This window comes from Phyllostomus hastatus, unplaced genomic scaffold, assembly GCF_019186645.2.
Source record: "Phyllostomus hastatus isolate PE091 unplaced genomic scaffold, TTU_PhHast_1.1 phas_contig_62, whole genome shotgun sequence".
Taxonomy (NCBI): domain Eukaryota; kingdom Metazoa; phylum Chordata; class Mammalia; order Chiroptera; family Phyllostomidae; genus Phyllostomus; species Phyllostomus hastatus.
Genome location: NW_025333921.1, coordinates 9,438,575 through 9,465,170, shown reverse-complemented (window position 1 = coordinate 9,465,170; position 26,596 = coordinate 9,438,575). Strand labels below are relative to the sequence as shown.

The following is a 26,596-nucleotide window of genomic DNA, read 5'->3' as shown; positions in this document are numbered from 1 at the left end:
ATCTGCCTGAAGTCAGTTATCTTTCGTTTTTTTCCTCTGATTGTGTCAGATCCAGTGAGAAGGCCTCACATACTAAATCAACTGTAATAATTAGTAGTGAAAAGCCATCCTGAAGGGATATATCTAAGTAAGATCACTTGCTAAGTTGGGAGGGAAAAGCTTCTTTTGCAGAAGAGAGGGAAGTTGGAAATTCTTCCTTAAATTTGCTGTATTTATTCTTTATTCCCCTATATGGCTATGGTTTTAAAATCACTTTTGCTCTCCCCATAGGTATAGTTATGATTTGTGGGATTTTGATTATTCCTTCATATCTTTGCCCCACCTGTCCAATTTCTGTAAGAGTGTTTAAGGTTATAGAATTTTCTGTACCCTCACCTTCACATTCTGCAGACAACCTAGTTCATTATTTTTCACCACTTTTCTATTATTTGGTAAGCAGGGAATAATTTCTTCTTTCTACTAAACAAACACCACCATAAAAATAAAGTACCTATTATCCTTAAACCCCACCATCTTGGGTCCAAAAGACATACTTAAATTCCATTACAGATTAAATCTATTGCTGATATGAGTTACTGCCTAAAAAAAAAAATCTATGAAGTTCATTTGTAAAGAGAATTTGGGAGACTTGCCTGTACGTGAAAGAGGTAGAAAAAAATGTTTATTAGCATGTTCAAGGTAGTCAAGATTTTAACAAACATCTAAATCCTCACAACAACCCTGTGAGGTAGGTAAGTCATTGTTTTGTGATAAACTAGTATCATTACAATTAAAGTGCAAGTTCTAAAAAAATAAATCTGCAGCAGGAATAATTTTGCTAATGATACCATTTGTGTATACGCTAGAATTTGTGTTTTTGCATACTTTGATTCATGCAATAGAGTGTCCCCAGAAAAGTTTACTGTAAATCAAATCCTATTTAAATGCATGCAGGGAACTATTTAAATAAACACTAGGGTGAATTTATTTTTGTAAAATAAATCACTACTTTTTATCTCATGTAAAAAAGGAATTTTCATAGTATTTGCTCAAAGTGAGGCATTTTCAGCAATGTTTCACTCACATTTATACATTCTTCAGCAAGTTCTCTCAACATGGCACCATGCCAATGTAAGACAATTTACTGAATTAAACCTAGCAATTTGGTATATGGCAGTGACCTGGGTTATCATGTAGAAATTTCCAAATATAGTGCACTCAATCTCAACCCAAAACCTAACTAAGGTGGACTGTTTAATGAAATGTAAACACTAAAAAAAGTATAGTAAACTTCAAAATGTATTTTCCCTTAAGAATATTATTTAATTTTTTCCCTTTAAATTTCGAGAGAGAGAGTGAGAAACCTTAGGGTCTTTGACCCACAATATTCTGTTATCTTTACAATTCTAGTGATTTCTATTGCAAATCAAAAGCTCGTGCTACCAGTATACTACTCATAAAGGAGCCAGCAGATGTTACTTGAAAAATTTGTTTTTTTTTCCTGTGCCAATATGACTTACTAGAAAAATACTTCCAAGTACCCATGTTCTCTTAAGTATATATTTAAAATACATTTCTACTGTTAACCCAAAATTTGTAAACATCCAGTTGCTTAATTTTTTATATTTGTCTTATGTGCAAAATACATTTTTATTGGAGAAGTTCCATTATATTTAATTATGAGATAACTGCTTAGATTAGTTACATGATTTATTTTTAAAAATAACTCTAATTAGGCTTAGGAACTTAGTTAATACTTCAGATCCACTGGCAGGTTTATAATACTTCAGCAAGTGTGGTTAAAGAAATTTGCCATTATAAAGAAATCATTCAAGCCCAGAAAACATTCTCACCAAAAATTTTTAAAAATTGCTTCAGGGAAATTAGGCAAAACAACAGGTAAAATAGACTAAGCTGTCTACGACTTGTACATTCAAACATATACTAGGTCCAGTAATGCACTTTGGATTAGAGTGAGGTAGGGCAAAGGAATATTGTCAGACACATTTTGAACTGTGAAATTTATAGAAACAGAAACACTGACTTCTACCCAGGTTTCATTTGGATATAACCCTCGCCCCTCAAAGTTGAGAATTTAAATGACAAGTGTTTTCTTAGATTCATGGACAGAATTATAAAAAATCTCTGAGGTACATATAAATAAAAAATACAAAGATATATTTTATTTCAACATAAAATATGCTTGTATAAAAATAAACCTGGATATAGAAAAAAGAAATATAAACATTTTTGCATAGATTCTCTATATAAAACATTTACCTGGGACTAAACACTGGAAAATACAACTCTGAAACTAGTATAGTTGAACTATTTCCTTGGATACCAAGAATATACAAAATAAAAGCCCTTCATCTTGGGGAGCATGGGCAGGAGGGAAAACAATTAAATTTAGCATCAGTCTATATTTATTTTTCTGTTGCTCGAATATAAACCAATGATGACAACAGGAGAAACTCTGGGGGTTTATTTAGCAAAATTAAATTCACATTTCTGAGGCCATCATAGTGCATCCAATGTCCATCAATCTGGAAAGCTGCAGAATAATGATGTTCTTCTTTGTTAAATAATGTGGCACCTTCCAACAAATACCTGTAAATTCAATGACAATGTAGAGCAGAAAATGATACTTTGTTCTTAAGATAAACGTTCCTTAAATTCTTAAATAAGGAGTAAAACTTGAGATTGTTTACAGTCTATTCCCTAAAAAACATATTTACCTGAAAACTAATGTACTATAATTGTAATTTGGAATAAAATATTTAAGAATGTTTAAAATTGATACAATTTAAGAATTAAAAAATATGTATCTTAATTCATAACCTGTATGGTTCTATTAAATAAAACATACAAAAAACTTTTAAAGCAAAAAGTTGAAAGAATGTTGTATGTCCTAATTTATATGCAGGTATTTTTATCTATAATGATGACAGTAGCATTTTATTTTTAAATGATGACTTCATATTACATACTACTTTTGACTTGAAATACCATAGCCAGTATTACTACATGTATGTACTATCCTAAACACTTTTTATGTGCTATCTCATTAAATTCTCCCAGTAGCCCTGGCTGGTGTGGCTCAATGGATTGAGTGCCGGCCTGCGAACCAAAGGATCGCCAGTTTGGTTCCCTGACTGGGTTGTGGGCCAGGTCCCCAGTAGGGGGCGTGCAAGAGGCAACCACACATTGATGTTTCTCTCCCTCTCTCTCCCTTCCCCTTTCTCTAAAAATAAATAAATAAATAAATAAATAAAATCTTTAAAAATTCTCACAGTAATGGCAACAGATAAAAACTGTCATCTCTGTTTTATAGATAAGAAAACTGATGAGTTAAACTGGTTGTTACTGGCCTAAGTGGGGCTGGATTTGAACCCAATTCTGCCTATTCCATAATCCAAGCACCTAACCACCATGCACAATGCCAGAGGCTAATTTCCCGTATAGGTTCTGAACTTATCTAAGATACATAAATTTAGAGATAGCATGATCTTTTCAATATTTCCTTAAGGGCTGGGCAAAACCATAATAGCATAGCAGAAAAATATAAAATACATTTATTTTTACTAGTTTTATGAAACAAACAAAAAACACCTACTTGTGATCAGATAAATCCAAGTGATAGGGTACATATGCCAGATCTTCAGATTTCCAGTGCTGCATATTTAAGACAACAAAAGGAGGTGCCCCATGGCAGAAAACTCGTTGGGAGAATTCTCTTAAACCACCACACCTAAAATTGAAATAGGCATGAACTTTATTAAACTTGCAATAAAGCTGCCTTTGATCACTTTTGGGTTATCTTTATTACTTCATATCATAATAAACATAATTACCTATTTTAGGTATTGGTAATAGTGTGGCTATATTAGTACCTTATATGGGATGGGCAAAAGTAAGCAAAACACAAAGTTTATTCTTGTATTATTTATTAATTATTGTATTATTTATTTGTATTACAACTGTAATCCTACTTTTGCCGACCCTTGTATATCTATTCCCACAATTTACAAACTCTGAGATTCTACATACAATAAATGATATTTTTAAAACTCCAGGAAAAGCTAGCCATTTTATTTAGGCTTACAAAAGTGAGTAGCTTTTGTTTTTATTCTTTTGCTTTAAAATTTTTTTTGCTTTTATTTTTAGATATATTTATCTTTGTATAAGATGGTTTCAAAGGGTATTTCCCTTTGAAATGGCAGAGAAGGCAGAGAAGGGAATAATATAATTCTTACAGGCCTCTTTGATTGGATAAAATTCCCAAATTGCCTCCTTTCCTCATAGGATGAAGCAAGTTCTATTTTCTTAGCAGCATCAAGTATTAAGCATAGGAATCAGAATACAATAAATACAGTTATACAGTAAAATCTTGATTAACCGGAATGTTCGTGGTACAATATTTTGGTTAACAAACATTATTGACTAAACTAAGTTAACAGAAAAATCATTTTGTTTCAGTATTTGTTGCTTAAATATATTAGTTCACTTTCTGAACTTAAGTACAATTAACTGAACATATTCTATTCTCTCCTTTTGTAATTAGTTAGCTCTCAGATCATCCTTCTGTAGATATAGAAACTAAGAGATTGGGATGAATATATTCTTTCTGCCCTTTTGGATTTCTTTTCTTTAAGCTATGTTAATTTTTTTGGTTGTAATTTACCTCTTTCTCCCAAATGAGGAGTGCAGAAAAAATCCAGTTAACTGAGGGTCCCGATTAATTGGGTTCTGGTTAACAAAGGTTTTATTGTACCTACTCAGCAGTGGGGGAAAAAAGAAAAGGCATTTGCTTTGTATTTGTCAATTAACTGTAATATATTCTACTTGATAGTGTCAATGCAGCATAAGATAGTATAGGAAACTACAAGGTGTTAAGATTAAAAAAATATTAGACTTCCTTTAACATCAAAGAGCATGTCAGTCCATGTTTCTTTATAAACAATGCAGAATACTTTCACCTTAAATGGCTATTATATACTCACCCACGTTCTTCACACAGTTCAATCCTGGAACAGAATAACTCATCGACAGCCAGTCGTATCAAGTTTCCATGTGGAATTTCTTGGGGAGGACTACAACAATTGCAAAATGCATATAAAAACTGCTTCAACATTTTACAGGTAAATACATTATTAGGATTACAAAATTTACAGGTTGATTCATGATTTGCAAACCAAGTAAAAGTATAACCTCTATTATTTACCTTTGTCTTGTAGATAGTACAGAAACTGGTTAAATTTAATAAATGTTAACGTATGAAGCTTTCTAAGAAACATTACATCTTCTTATAAACTGAAATATGCAGTTGTTGTTACTTAAAAAAATTTTGCAGCCCTGGCTGGTGTGGCTTGGTGGGTTGAGCAGGGGCTTGTGAACCAAAAGATCACCAGTTTGATTCCTGGTTAGGGCACATGCCTGGGTTGCAGGCTAGGTCCTTGGTTGGAGACCTGCGAGAGGCAGCTGATAGATGTTTCTCTTCCTCTCTCCCACCCTTCCCTTCTCTCTAAAAAAATAAATAAAATCTTAAAAAAATTTTTTTTCCCCAGAGGATTCAATAGAAAGGGTTCTGGTCTAGGGGGAACAAAGTAGGACCCAGAATCAGAGAAGCAACTGGTTACTCAAGTTGCTAGACTAAGTTGCAGCCACTGTTGCCCTCAGTTACCTGATTTGTTAAAAATTTTTTTCCTACACATTTCAGAAGTTGTTTTAAATATAGGATTAAAAAGACAGGCGAAAGCTTAAAAAAGTTATATAGAGTATGATAATATTTTATTAAGAAAGGCATGATATTAGTATCAATAAAATATTATAAATATTTCAGTATAGTTCTAAAACATATGCAAATTAAAATATTAGTTAAAAGATAAATTTCTGAAATGCTTTTTAATCCATTATGATTTAGAATAATGGAACTTTTTTGCCTGATAGATTTCAAAATCAACATCCTCATATCAGTAATACAAGAAAATGGAAAAAGTGTATTTCAAAAAAGAGAGACATTAATTGCTAGTCTAAAAATAATAAAATACCTTCAGTTTTCCATAAGTATCATGATAGAGTTAAATATCCTATAAAGAAATGTGAGTTTAATAAGTTAGGGTGTGGGATGTATACCCCCCAAAGAGAACAATTTAGGCTGTTTTTCTGGACCATAGGGCCAAATGCACTTTCTGAAAACAATGCCATTAGGTCTGTTTTTCTGCCCTGTTTTTCCCCCCACTGGCCATTATCCTTTTCCCAGCACATGTCCCCTTTCCGGCTTCAATGTTTCCCCACACTCTAGCTACCAGGACTTGCCATTTTGGCCTTCTTCCCTGTCATTCACCAGCTTGGAGGACTGTCTTCTCTCTGAAACTCAAAAATACTTAGCAGGGTACCAGCACCTTTCCTAGCCAGTGAAAATGCTGCTCATTAGCCACATCTCCAGGTATTAGGATTCCAAGTTTGTGATTTCTGTCTATAACTAAGCCCTGGTCATAACATATAGGAGTACTTTCTTCCTTCTTGTTCATGTAGATTTCACCCACCAGAGATCTATTTAAGGGGTAAAACATGTTGGAAACATATATTGGGTAGCGTTCTTCAAGAGGTTACATTTGTGACACTGGAATTATCTAGTCACATTAGTAAATTCAAAGCAAAAGCAATGTATCTTGCACTCTGAATAGTTTATTATTTTGCAAGAGAAATATTAGTTGGTTTTTTAAAGTAAATTCTAAGATGTTTGTATGTTTCTGTCATGGGACCTACTGAAGAGTCTTAAATTTGTGTGGTTGATTTATGTGTAAGTAATTACACATAATCCTGTACTCTAAGAAGTACTTTGACTATATATACAGATTTATATTTATAGCACTTAATTCAAAAAGTATATTATTTCTGGTAAAAGTGACAAAACAGACTTTAAACAACATAAAGCAGACTTTACAGCAACTTACTTTATAGTAATTGTGCGCTGCTGATCTTCCTGCATGCGAGTTGGGCATCGCCAGTTGGAACAGTAACTCTCTTGTATGGTAGACATGAGATTTTCAAGATTTTTTGTAAAATTATCATGTTCATTCCCAAACAAATCAATTATTAATGAAGCTTTATAAACTTCAGATTTATATTGCTGTTTTTCCATCTTGTCCCAAATCCAAAGTAGCTTCACAGTTGTAAAACTATAGGTGTCCATTAAATAAAGAAAACAGTCTATAAACTCTCTACCTAAATGAAGAGAGAGTTCTCTGGGAAAATTTTCATTTTCATGAAGAATGACATAGAGTAACATTAAGAATCCATCTATGGTGCAGGTATTTTTCAGTCTTATTTCAACATAGAGTGGGGTACAGGATACTGCTTTGCGGCCAGCTTTGATAGTAAAAACACCTCCCCAAGGAAGAACAGGCCTCCAAAATGAGCGATCTTGGTTATAGTTATTTTTAATTGATGCTTTGATCTCTTCAAACAGTGTCTTCATCCTGTATTTTAAAGGTTAAAATAGAACATGCATGTGACTACATGATATCTTTTAATGGAAATAAAGCTATCTAAAGACTTCAATTAAATTTGGTTAAATGGCCTCCCAATATAATAAAATTGTTTAAAACAATTCTAGTTATGAGTCATTTTGGGGGCAATATGCATGGTCTTTGGAAAAACCATGTAAACTGCAACCTTTTTTTGAGGTGAAGAATAGACATTTGATAGTTTATATTAATCATACTGCAGATTTTATCTGTGCTATAGGAAAACCCTGTAATAAAAAAACTTAAATGAAAGCTAAAGATACAATCTAAATTTGATTGTGTACTTTCCTAATGTAAACCTCTTCCTACCATCCTCTAATATATAAGTGCTGCTTCATTTTCTTAATATGTGTAGTTTCGCTTATAAAATGAATATACTACAAGGAAATCCTTATGTGGGCTACAGAATAATGACCAATTATCTCTGAAAGATAACATAAGAGTAGTCATGAGAACTTAACTGAATAGTAGCATAGCTAACACAAAAATAATTTCTATGAATGCTGGGATTTTTACTGGGATTTTTTACAATTTAGGACCATGCTAGATACCCTATTGAATTGGCCAAAAATTTCATTCTTCTTTTCCTGTAAGACAGCTCTAATAGCACTTAGTTGTCTTTAACTTCATTTGAAACATTTTTGCTCGATTGTATTGTGAGAGCTGTCATATCAGTGTGCATTAAAAAAGTGTCAAAATTGGTGAATTTTTGTGTAGCCATTTTAATATTGAAGATGGAAGAAAATATATAAGCAACATTCTTGGCATATTATGCTTTACTATTTCAAGAAAGGTAAATACACAAATGAAACACAAAAAATGTGTGCAGTGTATGGAGGAGGTACAGAGACTGTTCCAATGTGTCAAAAGTGGTTGGCAAATTTTTGTGCTAAACATTTCCCACTGGATGATGCTCCACAGTTGGGTGAACCAGTTGAAGTTGACAGCAATCAAATTAAGACATTAATTGAGAACAATCAACATTATACCACGCAGGAGATAAACAACAGGCAAATATCCAAATCAATAAAGTTGGTGAAAATGAAAAATGTGTCTTTTCTTTTATGGGAAAAACCATATAGACTTTTTGGCCAACCCAATACAATTTGGATTACAGAAGCCATGCTGTGAGATCTGATTCATATCTTCAAAAGTATCCTGATTCCCTTCTCTGAATGTTTTGGAGAATTTGCTGAGGTGTCCTCCCTATTTAAATCAGCACCTATCCTTCCCCTAACTTTGAGGATAGCTAAACATTTTGTTTTTTAAAGTCATTGACAGTATTCTAATAAACACATTCATATCATATGTATGTTATATAAAGCAACATTTAAAAAAAATAAAGAATGAGGTTCTAATGAAATAATGGAGAAATTGCTCCACTTGGGACCAAAAAAAAAAAAGTCCAAACAACACCATAGTGTTTTCCAGTGTGGTACTTTTATGGAAAAGGATACGAGTATTTTTCATGAATAAAAGGGAAGTCGGAAAGAGAAGTGAGTGACTGAGATCAGTGTCTTATTTTGACCATCTTTTGAAGTTCCACACCCTCCCAAGCATAACATGAATCCAACACTCAATACTGCAAACCTATGTCTTTATTTGCACAAGAAATTTTGTTCAAACTGATTTTACAATACTACAGACTAAAAATTCAGTTCCAAGATATATTAAACACATCAATAGTATGTTTGGCCTGAAGAAAGATAATCTGCACGCTAAAATGTTCAACACTATATTGAGTCTGAAGTACAGATGTTTATATATAGTAACAGGTTGGTTCTAGGCAACCAATTAGGAATAAGAGGGAGTGGCAAATTTGGGACCTAGGAAAACAGTTTCTTATTAAGAACATTTCCAGAGAAGATTTGGAAAAAAAAAATCGTAAGGCATTCAAATACGTTAAAAATAAAAATAACTTTCCTTACGTCTTATTTCTGTTGAATATAAAGAACTTTAGAGCAAGGTCATAAAATCAAGAGCTTGAGTTCAGATTCCTAAATATTGCATTGAAAAGAAATACTATGTCTCCAGTGTTTTTTTCCCTAATTATCTTTTGAACATGACCGAATGAATAATAACTATAGCGCTATAAATCAACAGTTATACTCTAAAAGAATTAAATTACAATTTTATATGTATATATGTAAAAAAAAGAGGGGACAGAGTATTGGAAGAACTAATAGACACAGTCTAGTATTCGCACTAACGTGATTTTTTCCAAAGAAACTACTAAAAATTAATTAAAAAGATGGAGAAACAGCTACAAAGAGCTTTACTTAAACCTGCCTTGTTTTCGCCACACCTTCTAAGATTGTTCGTTAGGCACTGTTTTGGAAGTCCTGGAGGAGTTATTCGGTTGTCTTTATTTTCCTGCCTCAACAGGCCCTGCAGTTTGAATAAACCTGCTCAACTCGCCGACCTTTTATTTCCTTGAAAAACACCACCTTTTTTTTTTTTTTTCTTCCCAGTCATTTCCAAGGGTGACAATCTGTACTCCACTTTAGTCATGAGAGCTAGACCATTTGCCAAAGGCACTGACTGCCGGAAGCCCTAAAAGCTCTGGGGTCCTAAAGGGCCCCTCTGGAATCAGCGTTCCAAGAAAATTTGAAAAATGGCCACGCGCTCCCCTCCGAGCTGCACTGGGCTTCCGGCCGGGACACGCCAGGCGCGCGGTGGGCACCCGGCAGAGCCCCTCCACACCCCAGCCACACCCACCCAGCCCACGGCCGGCCACACCCTTGAAGGCCTGGCACCGAGCACTGGCTCCGCACCGCGGGCGGGTCCCCGGACCAGAAGCCAGTGCAGAAGGCTGGACGCCCCCGGTCGCGTCCGGGCAGTGGCCCCGCAAAACGCAAGGGACTACGGGCAATGGGCTAGAGAACTGGGCCGCGGAGGGCATTCCCACACGCCACAGTCTCTGCACTGGGAAGCGGACTCTTCGTACCTCCCCGGGGACCGAAAACCGCCGGTGCCGCCGCCCCCGTCGCCGCCGCCGCCGCTTGCTCATTGAGAGCCCGGGCTGCCGTCGCCGACACATCTACTAGAACCGCCGGCTGTCTCGACCTCCCCCGGCGTGAGTGCTGGGCTCTGGCACCGTCTCCATCGCACCCGCCGCGGTGGGAGCCACAGCAGTGGCGCCCAGACCCGATCCGACAGGACCCACGGAGCCAGGACCGCGGGACGCGTTGCTTCTTTTTACGGAGGAAGACTCAGCCTGACCTCCCCCTCCCGTCCCCCAGGCCCCAGTTCCCAGACGCTTGACGGCACTCCTGCTGCGCAGGCGCAAGGACGCCTTCGCCAAACGAGGGTCTGTCGGTTGTGTTTACAGCACTCAGCTTCGCCCAATGGGAACCAACATCAGGTGCGGAGTGGCGGGACTTCTGAGAGAGGGGCGGGGTTTAGTGTTAGAGGCTGAGTGGAGCAGCCAAAGTGGGCAGGGTTCGCACGGAGGCGGAGGGTTAGCTTGGCTTTTTGAGGTTTGTACCATTTTTGGATCTTGATTTGAATTTGATTTTAGGTCTTGTGATCTCAAATTCTTAACGCAGAAAGGGCAAGCTTTGTTTTCTCAGGAAGTTATAATTAGTTAAGCTTTTGATATAAGTATCTATTTAGAAAGAAATGAGTTACTGCTAGTATGTTAAATGCTGTCCTTAGTGTTGAAGGCAATGCTTGGCCAAAATTTATAATGGAAGTTAGTACCATTCAAAGAAATTAATAGCTTTAGCCCGATGTAGAGATCAGAATTTTTTGTTTTGGATATGATAAGGACCATACGTTAAGCGACAGCTGGAAATTTAAGCTAGAGTTGCTAAACGCTGGAATCGGTGGGCTCCACCATAATACCTGTTCAGTAGGCTCTAGTTCTTGTATCTTCCCCTAAATGGTCAAAGCTCACATGGTTCTGCTCCCATAGAACACACTCCACCCTGGAAAAATACCTCTACCCACAATTAGAAATGGGATACTGTTACAGAACAAGGCGGGCAGGGGGAGGAAGCCTCAATTATTGGCCCACCCAGCGACTAGAAAAACTGTTACAGAGCCCACACACACAGGGCCAAGGGGGGTTGTTACTATATTCTGTTACTGAAAGGACCCCCCACTAGGTCCGATTGTCCATTGCCATAGGAAAGACGTCTCTCAATGCCAGAGATTTGTGAAAAGGAAAGGAAATGTTTGTTTAAAGCTATACAGACTTAAAGTGGTGACCTAATGTGTTTATTAAAATGCCAAATGGCCTACTGGCAAGAGTTCTTTCACACTTCTTCCAGGCAAAGTCTCTCCTGCTTCCCAGGCCAAAGCCACGTAGTCCTGTTCTACCAAAGCTGCGGGGGTCCCCAGTCTGGTCAAAACCGCATGGTTCTTTTTGGCAAAGCTGTGGGGAGGAGGGGTTTGCCGCTCTGCCAAAACCGAGTGGTGGTACTCTGCTAAAGCTGCATGGTGATTCTCTCTACCCAAGCTGCGGGGGTCCCCACTCTGCCAGAAGTGCGTGATTCTCCCCTCTATTGCCACAGCTGCTTGTACTCTCTGCACTGCCACAGCTTTGTGGTCTTCCGTGCATTGGCTGCTGTGTCTCAGTTTAAATCCCGGTGCCAATCTTCCTCTCTGGCCCCATTTCTGACTCCTCCCACAATTGGCTGTACTTGCCAGCACTCTTGTATCCTTCTAGCTTTACTGGCATGCCATAGTGAGTCTGGGCATGTGTGGTCCCATGGCATGGAGCCAATCATCTTCAAGCTCTCATGCAGGCGCTGTAAACTGGGGGACCTGCCCCCCAGTTATATCTTGGGTGGAAGTTACTCCCTTTTCCCTGGCTCAAAGCATGGCCACAGCTATTTAACATATCTATGCAACCAGTTAAAGGTTATAGATATGTTAAATGACCATGCCAGAGGTTAGCTGCTGTACAGAGGGCTGTTGCTGTACAAAACAGCCCTGCATGTTCCTGCTGCATGTGTCCCTTCCCCCAACTCACACCTGTGAGGGAAGGGGTGAGGACATCCTAATATTTCCTAGACACCTTGAGTTCTGGACTTCATTACAAATCCCTATTTGGGCCCCCCCTCTTGGCTGCACCCTGTTTCAATACTGTTGAGATTTTCCCCATCTAGTTGTTCAACAGATGATAATTGTCTGGAAAGTGAAGATTAACCTTTAGAATACACAGTTTGGGGAGCTCAATGGCGGCCCAGCACATCATTGTGGTCCTTATTTACACCAGAGTCTGGCAGAGGTTGGATGCCTTCTTCACTAATGTGATGGTCAGCCAGGCTATGGACCTCGTGGACCTCTTTCAAGGAGTCTAGTGATGGAGGGATGGAGGCTGGGAGAGAAGCTTGAATTACAGAAGGTAATTAGTATCAGTGGAATGGAAAGAAATGGATATCTTTCAGAGCAGAGGGGGAAGAATGATGGCTCTACCCCCACAAAAAGAATTAATAACTGTCACAGTCTGCTCTTTTTAGTTTTTTGCTTTTTTATTATGGTATTTCACAGGAAACTGAGGCTTTGAAAGATAGATTAAATAGCTAGTGTGTCTACATTGGAATTCACGTGTGAAAAAGTTCACTCTTAATATTAAAACTATTCTGCAAATAGAAAGTCCTTTAAAAATGCTTATAAATTAGCCCTGGATGGTGTGGCTCAGTGGATTGAGCACCAGCCTGCAAACCTAAAGGTTGCTGGTTCAATTCCCAGTCAGGGCACATGCCTCGGATGCTGGCTAGGTCCCCATTTGGGTGTATGCGAGAGCCAATTGATTGATGTTTTCTTCCCTTTCTCTCTCTCTAAAAATAAATAAATAAAATCTTAAAAAAATAAAGTTATTAAAAATCTTTATAAATTGGATATGTTTAACTGACACTCTCTCATAAGACATGGAATTTATTTTATACTGATTGGGTCATTTTTTTCCAGAAAACAGACCCAATAGTGGTGGTTGTCACCATTCCTAGAGAACAGTGGGGAGATGGCTTGTTAAACTCAGGTTAGGCTTGGTTAGGGAGAAGAAGCATGGATTCCTTGCATACTTGGATAGCTCACAAAACTCATGAGGCCTTTAACCTAGATTTCATTTTGCTTCATTTCTCCTTCCCTCAAAGTCTGACTGTTGAGTTGCAGTTTTTCTTAAAGAGCTTTATTGAGCTATAATGGACAGATATAAGGAGCAGAAAGTATAAACCATCACTACAATCAAGTGAATATATTCATCATCCTCAAGTTTTCTCATATCTCTTTTTAATTTTTCCTCCTATCCATCCTTGCCTCCCACACCTAAGCAACCACTGATCTACTTTCTGTCACTTTAGATTCATTTGCATTTTCTAAAGAAATATACATATATAGAATCAGACAGTATGTATTATTTTGGGGGGGCATCTGGTTTCTTTAACTTAATATCATCTTGACATTCATCTATGTTTTTCTGTATATCAGTAGTTGATTCTTTTTTATTGCTTTTTATTGTATTCTATTATATGGATATATTACAATTTACTTATTCACTTATCTGTTGATGGACATTTGGGTTGCATATTTAGAATGTAAATAACTAAAGTTATTTAAATAATAACTTTATTATTGTTTTCCAGAACGGTTGTGGTTGTACTATTTTACATTCAGATTAGGAGTATATTCAAGTTCCATTTTCTCTACTTCATCGCTAGCACTTGTTATGTCAATTGTTTTTAATTTTAGCTGTTCTAATAAGTGTGTAGTCAAATCTTGTTGTGGTTTTAATTTGTATTTTCCTAGTGACTAATGAAGTCAAGCATCTTTTTATGTGCTTATTTGCCGTTTGTATATCTTTTTTGGTTAGGTGTCTTTTCAGATCTTTGACCCATAAAGTTGGGTTGTTTGTTTTAGTTTATTAGAGTTCTTAATGCTTTCTGGAAACAAATTCTTTATCAGATATAGACTTTACAAAGATTTTCTCTCAATATGTGTTTTTTTCCCATTCTTTTCACAGTACATTTTTAAGAGCAGAAGTTTTAAATTTTAATAAAGTTCAAACTATTTTTTCATGGATTGTGCTTTTGATGTCATGTCTAAGAAATCTTTACCCACTCTAGACTCACAAAGACCTTTTCCTATGTTTTCTTATAGAAGTTTTCTAGTTTAGGCTGTAGTATATTTAGGTCTATGACACATTTTGAGTTAATTTTTATTTATAGTTTGAGACATAGATCTATGTTCATATTTGTTATGTATGGATACCCAATTTTTCAACAGTATTTGTGGAAAGTCTATTCTTTTCTACTGTGTAGCCTTCATGCTTTTGTCAAAAATAAGTTGCACAATTATCATTTCATAAGCATTTCATTTAAGATTTATTGATTATCAGTGGTGTGTCACATAGTGTGCTAGCACTGGAGATACATATCAGTAAGTATTGAAGCCTTCTTAGGTTACAAAGACTAGAGACCAGATATTAGTAACTTAAAATAAGAAATTTATTGGAAGGATGTGAGACATAATAGAGTTAAAGAAAAAGACAAAAATCAGGTCTTAGCTATCTTGATTGATCAGAAGTGTTGTAGTTTTCCAAAGGACAATGAGATACTATTAACAGAAGAAGAGGGAATGGAGTTGTGCAGATACCTCATAACAGTGCTTCCCAACACTTTTTACACTCACACATGATAAATAATCAGAATTGGGCAGTGTGCAAGGATAAGATGATGGAGATTAGGAGATGTCTCTGTAGGGTGTGGTAAAAAGTTTGTTACATTTTTCTTTATATTATGTAATTGTAAGGAAAAGACAAAGTATTATGGAGATATGAAATATTGAATTTATATAAAGTATATTCAAATTAATGAGAAATTTAAGCTTGTTTCCATGACATGGTATTTATTTCAAATCTCCATTCAAACCTAGCTAATATATATAAGGAAAGTATATATATCATAATAGGCATATCTGTTGATGAATTTTCACCAAATAAACACACTTGTGTGTTCCACTTACATATACTTGCATAACAAATCACCTCTAAATTTAGTGGCTTAATATAGCAACATTTATTTTGCTTACGAATTTGCAATTTGGTCAGGGTTTGCCTGGAATAATTTAAAGGCTGGGGGCTGGAATCATCTGAAGGCTCCTTCACTTACATATTTGGCTGTTGATGCTACCTGTTGATTGCGATCTTAGCAGTGTCTGTGACCAGAATACATCCAAGTGATTCTTTGACTTTTTCATAGCATGATAGCTGGGTACCAAGGGTGAGCATCCCAACAAAGAGAGCCAGATAGAAACTCTACTGCCTTTTCTAACCTAGCGTTGGGAGTCATGCAATTTTAGTTCCAGTGCATTCTGCATAATGGAGGTGAGTCACTAAGTCTAGCCCATATGCAAGGGGAAGGAATTGGACTTCACTTTCTGATGGGGAGAGTATAAGAGGATCTGTGGACATGTTTTTAAACCACCACACTTATCTAACCAGCTCCCTCATCAAGAAGCAGAACATTATCAAAACCTCACAAGGTTATCCTGATTTCTAATAGTATAGATTAGTATTGCCTGTTTTTGTACTTTACAGTAATGGAATCATACAATAAGTACCATTTGTGTCTAGCTTTTTTTCTCTCAGTATTGATTTTGAGATTCATTCATGTTGTTCCATATAGATTGTTCTTAATACTGTTTAGCATCCTATTTTGTAAATAGGACATACATTTTTGTCCTATTTATTGTCGATAGGCATTTAGGCAGTTTCCAGTTTTCGGCTAATAGAAATTCTGATTTAAAATTCTAGTACATGTCTTTTGTTCCTTACGTATGTTGAGAATATGTGTAGGAGTGAAATTACTGGGTTTCAGATATGCATATGTTAAACTTCAGTAAATCTAATAGGTCTTTCACAGATAGTGTTAAGGTTGAAATTCCTTGTAATAATGAAAATGGGTTTATAATCAATTCAGATTTTTCACATCAAATACTTAATAATCTGGTCAGCAGAGTCTGCCGAGCCCAACAGTCTAGTCAGCCCTGCCATGGTATCAGCTATGTGAGTGAGGCTGTCATGAACTCACTGAGCCTTTCTCATTCACAGGTGAATATCACTGAGCAATTTTCTTTGATGCCACAAGGAATAGAAAGAGCACCTAGCCAAAACCTACCTAAATTCTTGATTCTCTTAATTGTGAGATATAATAAAATCCTTGATTTAAGTAATTATTTTTAAAGTAGCTATACAGCAGTAGGTAAGTGAAACAAAATTTTGGGTGCTGTTGTAACAAAAACCTAAATTTGGCATTGGCTTTGAAGCAAGATGTCAGGCAAAAGTTGAAAGGACTTTGAGAAGACTGTTAGTGGAATCCTGACAGGCATGGAGGAGGGTGTTCATGAGGACTTAAAGGAAAGTAAGGAAAATGTTATTGGAACATAGAGGAAAGAGGATCTTGTTGTGTCATGGCAGATGCTTTAGCAAATGTTACAACATGTAGATTTACAAAATGTATTTAATGAACTGATTGATCTGGCTAAGGAGATTTTGAGACAGAATGTTGAGTGTCAACTGTTTTTTGTTTGAGTTTTAACTGTATCATCAGGTATGGATAAACAAAATGTACTAGAGAAGGAACTGTTCAGTCTGCAAACAGAATTCAGAGAAACTATGTAGGAATAAGATCTGAAAGTGAAACAATTTTTTATCCTTAGTTTGTCCCAGCAGAAAGGTAGAGCTACAGGACAAAGATCAAATTCAAAGCCCAGTTAGAAATGCATGGATTTAAGGTAGAGTTGAAGCCAAGGTTGTGGTTATACAACTTTTTAAAAAACATGTTTTATTGATTATGCTATTACAGTTGTCCCACTTCTCCTCCTTTATTCCCCTCTGCCCTGCACACCCCCTCCCACCTGCATTCCTTCCCTTTCCTCTTAGTTCATGTCCATGGGTTGTACATATAAGTTCTTTGGCTTCTACATTTCCTATGCTATTCTTAACCTCCCCCTGTCTATTTTCTACTTGCAATTTATGCTACTTATTCCCTGTACCTTTTCTCCCATACCCTCCATCCCCTTCCCCGCTGATAACACTCCATGTAATCTCCATTTCTGTGATTCTGTTCCTGTTCTAGTTGTTTGCTTTGTTTGTTTTTTTTTTTCATCTTTTTTAGGTTCGGTTGTTGATAGTTGCAAGTTTGTTGTTAAAACTTTTTATTAAGAGCTCAGAAGCATATAAAAGGGCTTGTAAATTTCTTAAGGACTTATAGTATAGACTCTCTTAAACACTAAGGCTTGTAAAAATCTTGAGGACATTGTCCTACAGCAGCCTTCACAGGGACCCCAAGGTAGAAAAGGTCTTATCTAGAAGGTATTGTAGATGTGGCCTTTATCTAATGGAATAGGTTATAAATTGATACACACACACAAAAAATCCACAAAGTCTGTATAGTGATTATATAAGCTTAAATTGAGAAAAAACAAACTAGAGTCTGTAGGAAATGAAGAGACTTGCACCTTCAGATATCTATGGGCAGGAAGTTGGCTAAATGGGCAGCTGCAGTAATGGGATATTTCTAAGGAAAAAAGAATGACTTAGAAGGCAAAACCAAGATCTCAGAGGGAAGAGCCAAAAATCATGGAAAGTCTTTCCCTTGAAGCAGGATTGAGCCCCCATCATATACTCGTAGCATATGTCTAGTTGGATTTTACAACTTTGTTGAATTGGTGGCTTCCTATTTTCTCCCTATATTAAATGGGTATTTATTTGTTGCAGTTACTCTGTGCCTGTCACACCACCATATTTTGGGTCTGTGTGGAACAGATTACTTGTCTTTTCAGCTTGCATGTTTTCAGATCAAGATTTGAATCCCAGAGGCTGCATGGGCCCTCATCTGTACCTGGATGTTAGGATCTGAACTTTGAACCTGAGCTTGATGCAACAATGGGATCAGAATTTGGGCGAGTCTTGGGAAGAGGTGAATATATATTGTATGAGGGAGGAATGCAAAAATTTTGGCCAGAGGGAAGACTGGCAATTTAAAATAATTTCCTCAGATTCTTTGACATTCCTCTCATCTAGAAGTCTATGTTCTTTTCCTTTGAAATAATGAGATTATGATTGCTTCAACTAATAGGGTATGGCAGAAGTAATGGCTCTGTGATTGCTGGGTCTAGATTACACAAGACCATATCAATTCTATCTTATTTGCTAGAACTCTTGCTCCTAAAGCCATTAGTTAAGAGGTGTGACTACTCTACGGCCCCATGTTAGTGAGGCCATGTGTAGGCTCTTTGGTCCACAGTCCATGCTAAGCCTGACCTTCTAGCTGTGTCTGCCTATGTGCTAGATATGTGAGAGAAGCCACGTCTCTGGAGCCAGATGCATGAATGACTACTACCTAGTGAACTCAATTGATGGCACATGGGAAGGATCACCCAATCAAGTACTGAATAAATCTCTTGACTTACAATATTGTGAAATATAGTAAGTCTGTTGTTTCAAGCCACAGAGTTCCATGGTGGTTTGTTACCTAGTCATATATAACTGGAATGTATGTTGATGACGATTTATCTCTGCTTTTGTATTTCTGAAAAAATGTTCATTTTGCCTTCATTTTTAGTCATTATTTTTGTTAGATATAGAATTTTTGATAGGCTGTCTTTCAGAACTGAGCAATTATTGTTTTCTGACTTGCATTCTTCTCTTAAGTAATTCTTACTGACCCTAAATATAGTGTATCTGTTTTCCTCTGGGTATGCTAAAGATTTTCTCTTTGGTTTTTAAAAATTTGATTACTATGTACCCCTCCCTCCCCTTTGATGCCTTGCTTTATTGAGCTTCTTGGATCTATGGGTTATGTTTTTCATGAAATTTGGAAAAACCAAACTGCCATTATCTTTTTTTAAATTTTTTCTTTTTAAAAAATATTTTTATTGATTATGTTATTACAGTTGTTCCACTTTCCCCCCTTTATTCCCCTCTGCCCTGCATGACCCCTTTAGTCCATGTCCATGGGTCATACATATAAGTTATTTGGCTTCTACTTTGCTCATACTATTGTTACCTTCCCCCTGTTTATTTTGTACCTACCATTTATGCTTCTTATTCCATGTACCTTTCCCCCTATTCACCCCCTTACCTCTGATAACCCTCCATGTGATCACTATTTCTGTGATTGTGTTCCTGTTCTGGTTGTTTGCTTAGTTCGTTTCTGTTTTTGTTTAGGTTTGGTTGTTGATAGTTGTGAGTTTGTTGTCATTTTACTATTCATATTTTTGATCTTCTTTTTCTTAGATAAGTCCCTTTAATATTTCCTATAATAAGGGCTTGGTGATGATGAACTCCTGTAACTTGATCTTATCTGGGAAGCACTTTATCTGCCCTTCCATTCTAAATGAAAGCTTTGCTGGATAGAGTAATCCTGTAGTCTTGGATGTAGGTCCTTGCCTTTCATGACTTGGAATACTTCTTTCCAGCCCCTTCCTGCCTGCAAGATTTCTTTTGAGAAATCAGCTGATATTCATATGGGAACTCCTTTGTAGTAACTGTCTCCTTTTCTCTTGCTGCTTTTAAGATTCCTTATCTTTAATTTTGGCTAATGTAATTATGATGTGCCTTGGTGTGTGTTTCCTTGGATTCAACTTCTTTGGGACTCTCTTGAGCTTTCTGAACTTCCTGGAAGTCTATTACATTTGACAGATTGGGGAAGTTCTCTTTCATTATTTGTTCAAGTAAGTTTTCAATTTCTTTCTCTTCCACTTCTCCTTCTGGCACCCCTATGATTTGGATGTTGGAATGTTTAAAGATGTCCTGGAGGTTCCTCAGCCTCTCCTCATTTTTTTGAATTCTTGTTTTTTCATTCTGTTCTGGTTGAATCTTTCTTTTTTCCTTCTGGTCCAAACTATTGATTTGAGTCCTGGTTTCTGTCCCATCACTGTTGGTTCCCTGTACATTTTCATTTAATTCACCTTCATAGCCTTCACTTTTTCCTCTATTTTGCCACCATACTCAGCCAATTCTGTGATCTTCCTGATTACCAGTGTTTTGAACTGTACATTGGTAGGTTGGCTTTCTCTTCATTGCTTAGTTGTATTTTTTCTGGAGCTTTGATCTGTTCTTTCATTTGGGCCATTTTTTATGTGTGTCCTGGTGCACCTGTTATGTAGTAAGGAGCAAGGCCTTAGGTATTCATCAGTGCAGGGCAACCCAGGTGGCTGCTTGTGGCTCTGTGTGTGAGGGAGGTGTCTGAGAGGGAATAATCCTGCTTGCTCAGCTCTCTGCTGGTTTTCAGTCACTTCCCCCACTGCCCCCAAGCAAATTGGGCTCTTCTGGTGCTGATTCCCAGGTGGATGGGGTTGTGTATGTTCTAGGACTTGGTGGGTCTCTCTGAAGAACTCTCCTGTGAGGCTGGGAGTTTCTCTCACCACATCAACCCCCCACAGATTCTTTCAGTCAGAGGTTTTGAAGCTTTATTTCCCCGCACTGGAACCCTGGGTTGCATGGTCTGTTTCATTCCCCAGTTGTTCCTCCCAGTTTATTCACTTCTAGCGGTCTTCATGAATGTTTCTTCTTTAACTCTTGGTTGTCAGACTTCCATACGGTTCGACTTTCTGTCAGTTCTGGTTGTTTTTTTGTTTTTAAATTTGTTGTTGTCCTTTTGGTCATGCAAGGAGGCACAGTGTGTCTACCTACGCCTCCATCTTGGCTGGAAGTTCCAGTCTCTTTAAAATATGTATTCTTTTTGTACCAGTGTCTCTCTCCTCCCCAATTATACAGATGGCAGCCACTTACTATTATCTCATAATTCACTGAGGCTTTGTTCAGTTTTTAGCTGTTTTTTCTGTGTTCATTAAGGATCATTTCTATTTCCACTCTCCAAGTTTGTTTTCTCTTCAGTATAGTCCGATCTGCTCTGAAGGCCATTCAGTAAATTTTTCATTTTTTAGGATAGACCACATGTTGGGACACAAAATAAGTCTCAATAATTTGAGGAAATTGAAATCATATCAAGCATCTTTTCTGGCCACGATGGTATCAGCTAGAAGTGAATCACAGGAAAAAAACTGGAAACACACACACAGGCATGGAGGCTGAATAATATGTTGCTGAACAATGAATGGGTTAACGAGGAGAACAAGGAAGAAATAAAAAAGATATCTTGAGACAAATGAATATGAGAACACAATAGCCCAAAATTTGTGGGAAAGGGCAGAAGCAATCCTATTACAGAAATATATAGCATTACAGGCCTACCTCAAGAAACAAGAAAAATATCAAATAAAAAATCTAACCTTATACTTAGACAGAGAACAGCAAACACAGCCTAAATATCAGTGTGGAAATCAATGAGATAGAATTTAAAAAAATATAAAAGATCAATGAAACCAAGAGCTGGTTCTCAGAAAAGACAAACAAAATTAATAAACCTTAACCAGACTCATCAAGAAAACAGAGGATCCAAATAAATAAAATCACATATGAAGGAGAAGACATAACAAAGACACCACAGAAATACAAAGGACTGTAAGAAAATATTACAAACAACAAATTGGGCAATCTGGAAGAAGTTGATAAATTCCTAGAAACATACAATTTTTCAAAATTGTCACCAGTTGGTGTGGCTCAGTGAACTGAGTGCTAGCCTGTGAGCTGAAGGGTCACTGGTTCAATTCCTGTTAGGGCACATTTCTGGGTTGCAGGTCCCCAGTTGGGGACCATGTGAGAGGCAACCATACATTGATGTTTCTCTCCTCTCTGTAAAAATAAATAAATAAAATCTTATTTAAAAAGAGGGACTTAAAAAGAATAAAATAAATGAATTTAAAAAGCTGAATCAAGAAGAAGCAGAAAATCTGGACAGATTGATTACAGCAATGAAATTAAAGCAGTTATTTAAAAACTTCCATGGACTGGATGGTTTTACAGATGAATTTTACTTAACATTCAAAGAAGAGTTAACATTTATCTTTCTCAAACAATTCCAAAAATTCAAGAGGAGGGAAAAGTCTCAAGTTCATTTTATGTGGCAAGTATTATTCTAGTTGTAAAACCAGGTAAAGATACTACAAAGAAAGAAAACTATAGGTCAATATCCCTGATGACTATAGCGGCAAAAATCCTCAAGAAAATATTGGCAGACCAGATGCAGCAGTACATTAAAAAGATCATACACCATGATTGAGTGGAATTTATTCCTGGAATGCAAGATTAGTACAATATCCACAAATAAATAAATGTGATACACCAAATAAACAAAATGAAGGTTAAAAGTCATATGATCATATTAATAGATGTAGAAGGACACTGACAAAATCCAGTACCCGTTTATATTAAGAACTCTCAGCAAATGGGGAATAGAGGGATCATATCTAAAGATAATAAAGGCCTTTTATGACCAAACCACAGCTAATATTATACTCAATAGGCAAAAACTACAAGTGTTTCCTTAAAATCAGGAACAAGACAGGAAGGTCCACTTTTACTACTTGTATTCAGCATAGTACTGGAAGTCCTAGCCACAGCAGTCAGACAAAATGAAGATATAAAAGGCAATTAATTAGGAAAAGAAGAAGTAAAACTTATTATTTGCAGATGACATGATACTGTATATAGAGATCCCTAAAGATTCCACCAAAAAACTACTAGAACTGATAAATAAATTCAGTAAAGTGACAGTTTACAAAATAAATATCCAGAAATTTAGTTGCATTTTTATACACCAATAATGAACTGTCAGAGAGGAAAACTAAGAAAACAATCTCACCTGGCTGGCGTAGCTCAGTGGATTGAGCGCGGGCTGGGAACCAAAGTGTCCCAGGTTCGATTCCCAACCAGGGTACATGCCTGGGTTGCAGGCCATGACCCCCAGCAACCACACATTGATGTTTCTCTCTCTCTATCTCTATCTCTATCTCCATCTCCCTCCCTTCCCTCTCTAAAAATAAATAAATAAAATCTTAAAAATTAAAAAAAGAAGAAGAAAACAATCTCATTTACAATTTCATAAAAAAACACCTGGGAATAACTTTAACCAAGTAAGTAAAAGACCTGTGTGTGGAAAACTATAAGACACCGAAAAAGAAATTGGAAAAGAGACATGTTCTCTAGGCCAGGACCATGACACATATAACATGCCAGCAAGCAGATAGTGACTGACAAGCAGTAGAAGGGCACCATGGACTGCATTGTGCATATCCCCAAGGAGCAGAGCAATGCTGTCCTTCTGGAGGGGCAACCTGGCAAATGTCATCTACTACCCCACGCAAGCCCTCAACTTCACCTTCAAGGATAAGTATTATATAAACAGGTCTTCCTAGGGGATGTGGACAAGCACATGCAGTTCTGGAGGTATTTTGCTGGCAACCTGGCCTCTGGCAGTGTTGCTAGAGCCACCTTCCTCTGCTTTGTATACCTCCTGGATTTTGCCAGAACCCATCTGGCCACCCATGTGGGGAAATTGGGCACCAAACTGGAGGCCAAGGGCCTGGGAGACTGAAGATCACCAAGTCTGATGGCATCCGGGGCCTGTAACAAGGTTCCTACATCTGGTGTAGGGCATTATCAACTACTGGGCTGCCTACCTTGGTGTGTACCACCATGCTGCCTGACCCCAAGAACACCCATATCTGGTGAGCAGGATGATCACTCAGACCATGAGGGCCTGGTGGGCATGGTCTCCTACCTTTTCCATGCCATGCAGAGGTTGATGATGATGCAGTTGGGTGCAAAAGAACTGACATTATGTATAGGGGGACTGTGTACTGCTGACAGAAGATCTTGAAGGTGGAGGGGGCCAAGGTTTCTTCAAAAGCACCTGGTCCAATGTCCTCAGGGGCATGGGCTGTGCCTTTGTGCTGGTCCTGTGTGATGAGCTGAAGAAAGTCATCTAGGTGTGTCCCTCACCTAGACATGGGGACCAGGAGAGCCACATAGAATACTTCACTGTTAGAAACTATTGCTCTTACAGAAATTTTAATGTTCTTGCCCAGCCAGATCATGTGTAGAGTTCTGGGGAGGACTCTAGAACACTCACTGTGATGAGGGCAACTGTTATCTTGATTCTATGCATTGATTGGGGGGAGGGGAACCCTGACATCCTCCTAGGTCCACAGGCAGGGACACTCTGCCACACAGGCCTAGAGCTCAGGTGTTCATAGGACCAGCTGTGTTTAGTGTTTATTTAAAGGAAATCATGCTGCCCATTTGTAGTTAAGCATTATCCTCTCTGCACAGCCAAATATTTGCTATTACTTCTATGTTGGGCATTCTGCAAACAATTAAAACCAGACACAGAGTAAAAAAAGAAATTCAAGAAGATAGAAATATGGAAGTGTATACTGTGCTCATGGATAGGAAGAATTAACATTGTTAAAATGTCCATACTACACAAAGCAATCTATGGATTCAACACAAGTCCTATAAAAATGCCAATGATATAATTCACAGAACTAGAACAAATAATCCAAAATTTATATGGAACCACAAAAGACCCAGAGTAGCCACAGCAATCTTGAGAAAGAAGAACAAAGTTGGAGGCATCACGCTACCTGATATCAAGCTATAGTACAGGGCCATGGTCATCAAAACATCATGGTACTGGCATAATAACAGACACACAGAGCAGTGGAACAGAGTAGACAGTTTAGGAATAAACCCACGCCTATATGGTCAATTAATATTTGACAAATCAGGTGAGGATGTACAGTGGGATAAAGACAGTCTATTAAGTAAATAGTATTGGGAAAACTGGACAGATATATGCTAAAGAATGAAACTAGACCACCTTCTTATACCATGTTAAAAAAACTTAAAATGGACTAAAAATTTAAATGTAAGACTCAAACCATAAAAGTCTTAGAAGAGAACAGACTGTAAGATCTCTGACATTTCTCTTAGTAATGTTTTTTCTGATATATCTCCTTGGCCAAGGAAACAAAAGAAAAATAAACAAATGGGACTACATCAAACTAAAAAGTTTTTGCACAGCAAAGGAAACCATCAATAAACTGAAAAGACATATTCAAAATGAATGGGAAAACATATTTGCCAATGATACCTCAGATAAGGGGTTAATATCCAAAATTTGCAAAGAACTCATAAAACTCAACATCCAAAAAACAATCTGGTTAAAAAAATGGGCAAAAGACCTGAATAGACACTTCTCCAAAGAGGACATAAAGATGGTCAGTAGACATATGAAAAGATGCTCACCATCACTAATCATCAGAGAAATGAAAATTAAAACCACAATGAGATATCACTTCATACCCATAAAAATGGCTATCATCAATAACCAACAAACAGCAAGTGCTGGTGAGCATGTGGAGAAAAGTGACCCCTCGTACACTGTTGGTGGGAATGCAGATTGGTGTAACCACTATGAAAAACAGTATGGAACTGCCTTGTGACCCACAGATTCCACTTATGGGAATATATCTGAAGAAACCAGAAACACTAATTTGAAAAAATTTATGTACACCTATGTTCTTTGCATTACTTATAATAGCCAAGATATGGAAGCAACCCAAGTGTCCATCAATAGACAAGAGGATAAAAAAACAGTGGAACATATATACAATGGGATATCACTCAGCCATAAAAATGAAATCTTACCATTTGTGACAGCTTGGATGGACCTAGAGGGTATTATGCTAAGTGAAATAAGTCAATCAGAGAAAGACAAATAAACACCAATGATGTCACTTATGTGTGGAATCTGAAGAACAATATAAATGAATAAACAAAACAGAAACATTGATACAAAGAACAGACTGATGATTGCCACAGGGGAGGAGGGTTGGGGGACTGGGCGAAAAAGCTGAAGGGATTGAAAAGTACAGATTCGTAGTTATAAGATAGTCATGGGGATGTAAAGACAGCATAGGATATGTAGTCAATAATACTGTAATAACTATGTATGGCACCAGTTGAATACTGGAAATATGAGGAAGAACACTTTGTAAAACATTTGTCTAATCACTATGCTGTACACCAGAAACTAATACAAAATAATATTGACTGCAAACTATAATTTAAAAATTAAAAAAAGTAAATTTAATTTTTTTTCAGATATTGTATTTTTTTAGTTGTAGAATATATTATTTCTTTTATATTTAACAATTTTCCCTTTGAG

The 26,596-nt window shown here is 37.1% G+C and overlaps 1 protein-coding gene and 1 pseudogene across 2 annotated transcripts; one reads left to right on the top strand and one right to left on the bottom strand.

Moving 5' to 3' along the window:
• Positions 1-646: 646 nt before the first annotated feature.
• CUNH14orf28 (chromosome unknown C14orf28 homolog) lies at positions 647-10,869 on the bottom strand. 2 transcript variants are annotated; one of them, XM_045848736.1, is made up of 6 exons: positions 10,459-10,869; positions 6,939-7,463; positions 4,983-5,072; positions 4,664-4,753; positions 3,596-3,730; positions 647-2,589 (listed from the first exon to the last, which is right to left on the bottom strand). In XM_045848736.1, the coding sequence occupies exons 2-6, from the start codon at positions 7,460-7,462 to the stop codon at positions 2,406-2,408; spliced, it is 1,023 nt and encodes a 340-aa protein (XP_045704692.1). In that variant the 5' UTR covers position 7,463; positions 10,459-10,869; the 3' UTR covers positions 647-2,405. The 2 variants fall into 2 exon arrangements, with proteins under 2 accessions (XP_045704692.1, XP_045704693.1); XM_045848737.1 differs by lacking the exon at positions 4,664-4,753.
• Positions 10,870-23,593: 12,724 nt separating this feature from the next.
• LOC123825142 lies at positions 23,594-24,353 on the top strand (annotated as a pseudogene).
• The last annotated feature ends 2,243 nt before the right edge of the window (positions 24,354-26,596 follow it).

What these genes read in the sequence shown, in the direction of transcription:
- CUNH14orf28 (XM_045848736.1), bottom strand. Translation starts at nt 7,462, where the DNA reads ATGAAGACACTGTTTGAAGAGATCAAAGCATCAATTAAAAATAACTAT. An exon ending in GAACTGTGTGAAGAACGTGG is followed by an intron (nt 4,754 to 4,982) that starts GTGAGTATATAA and finishes ACTGCTGAGTAG; the next exon opens with GTACAATAAAACCTTTGTTA. An exon ending in TCCTCATTTGGGAGAAAGAG is followed by an intron (nt 3,731 to 4,663) that starts GTAAATTACAAC and finishes TTTCAATTTTAG; the next exon opens with GTGTGGTGGTTTAAGAGAAT.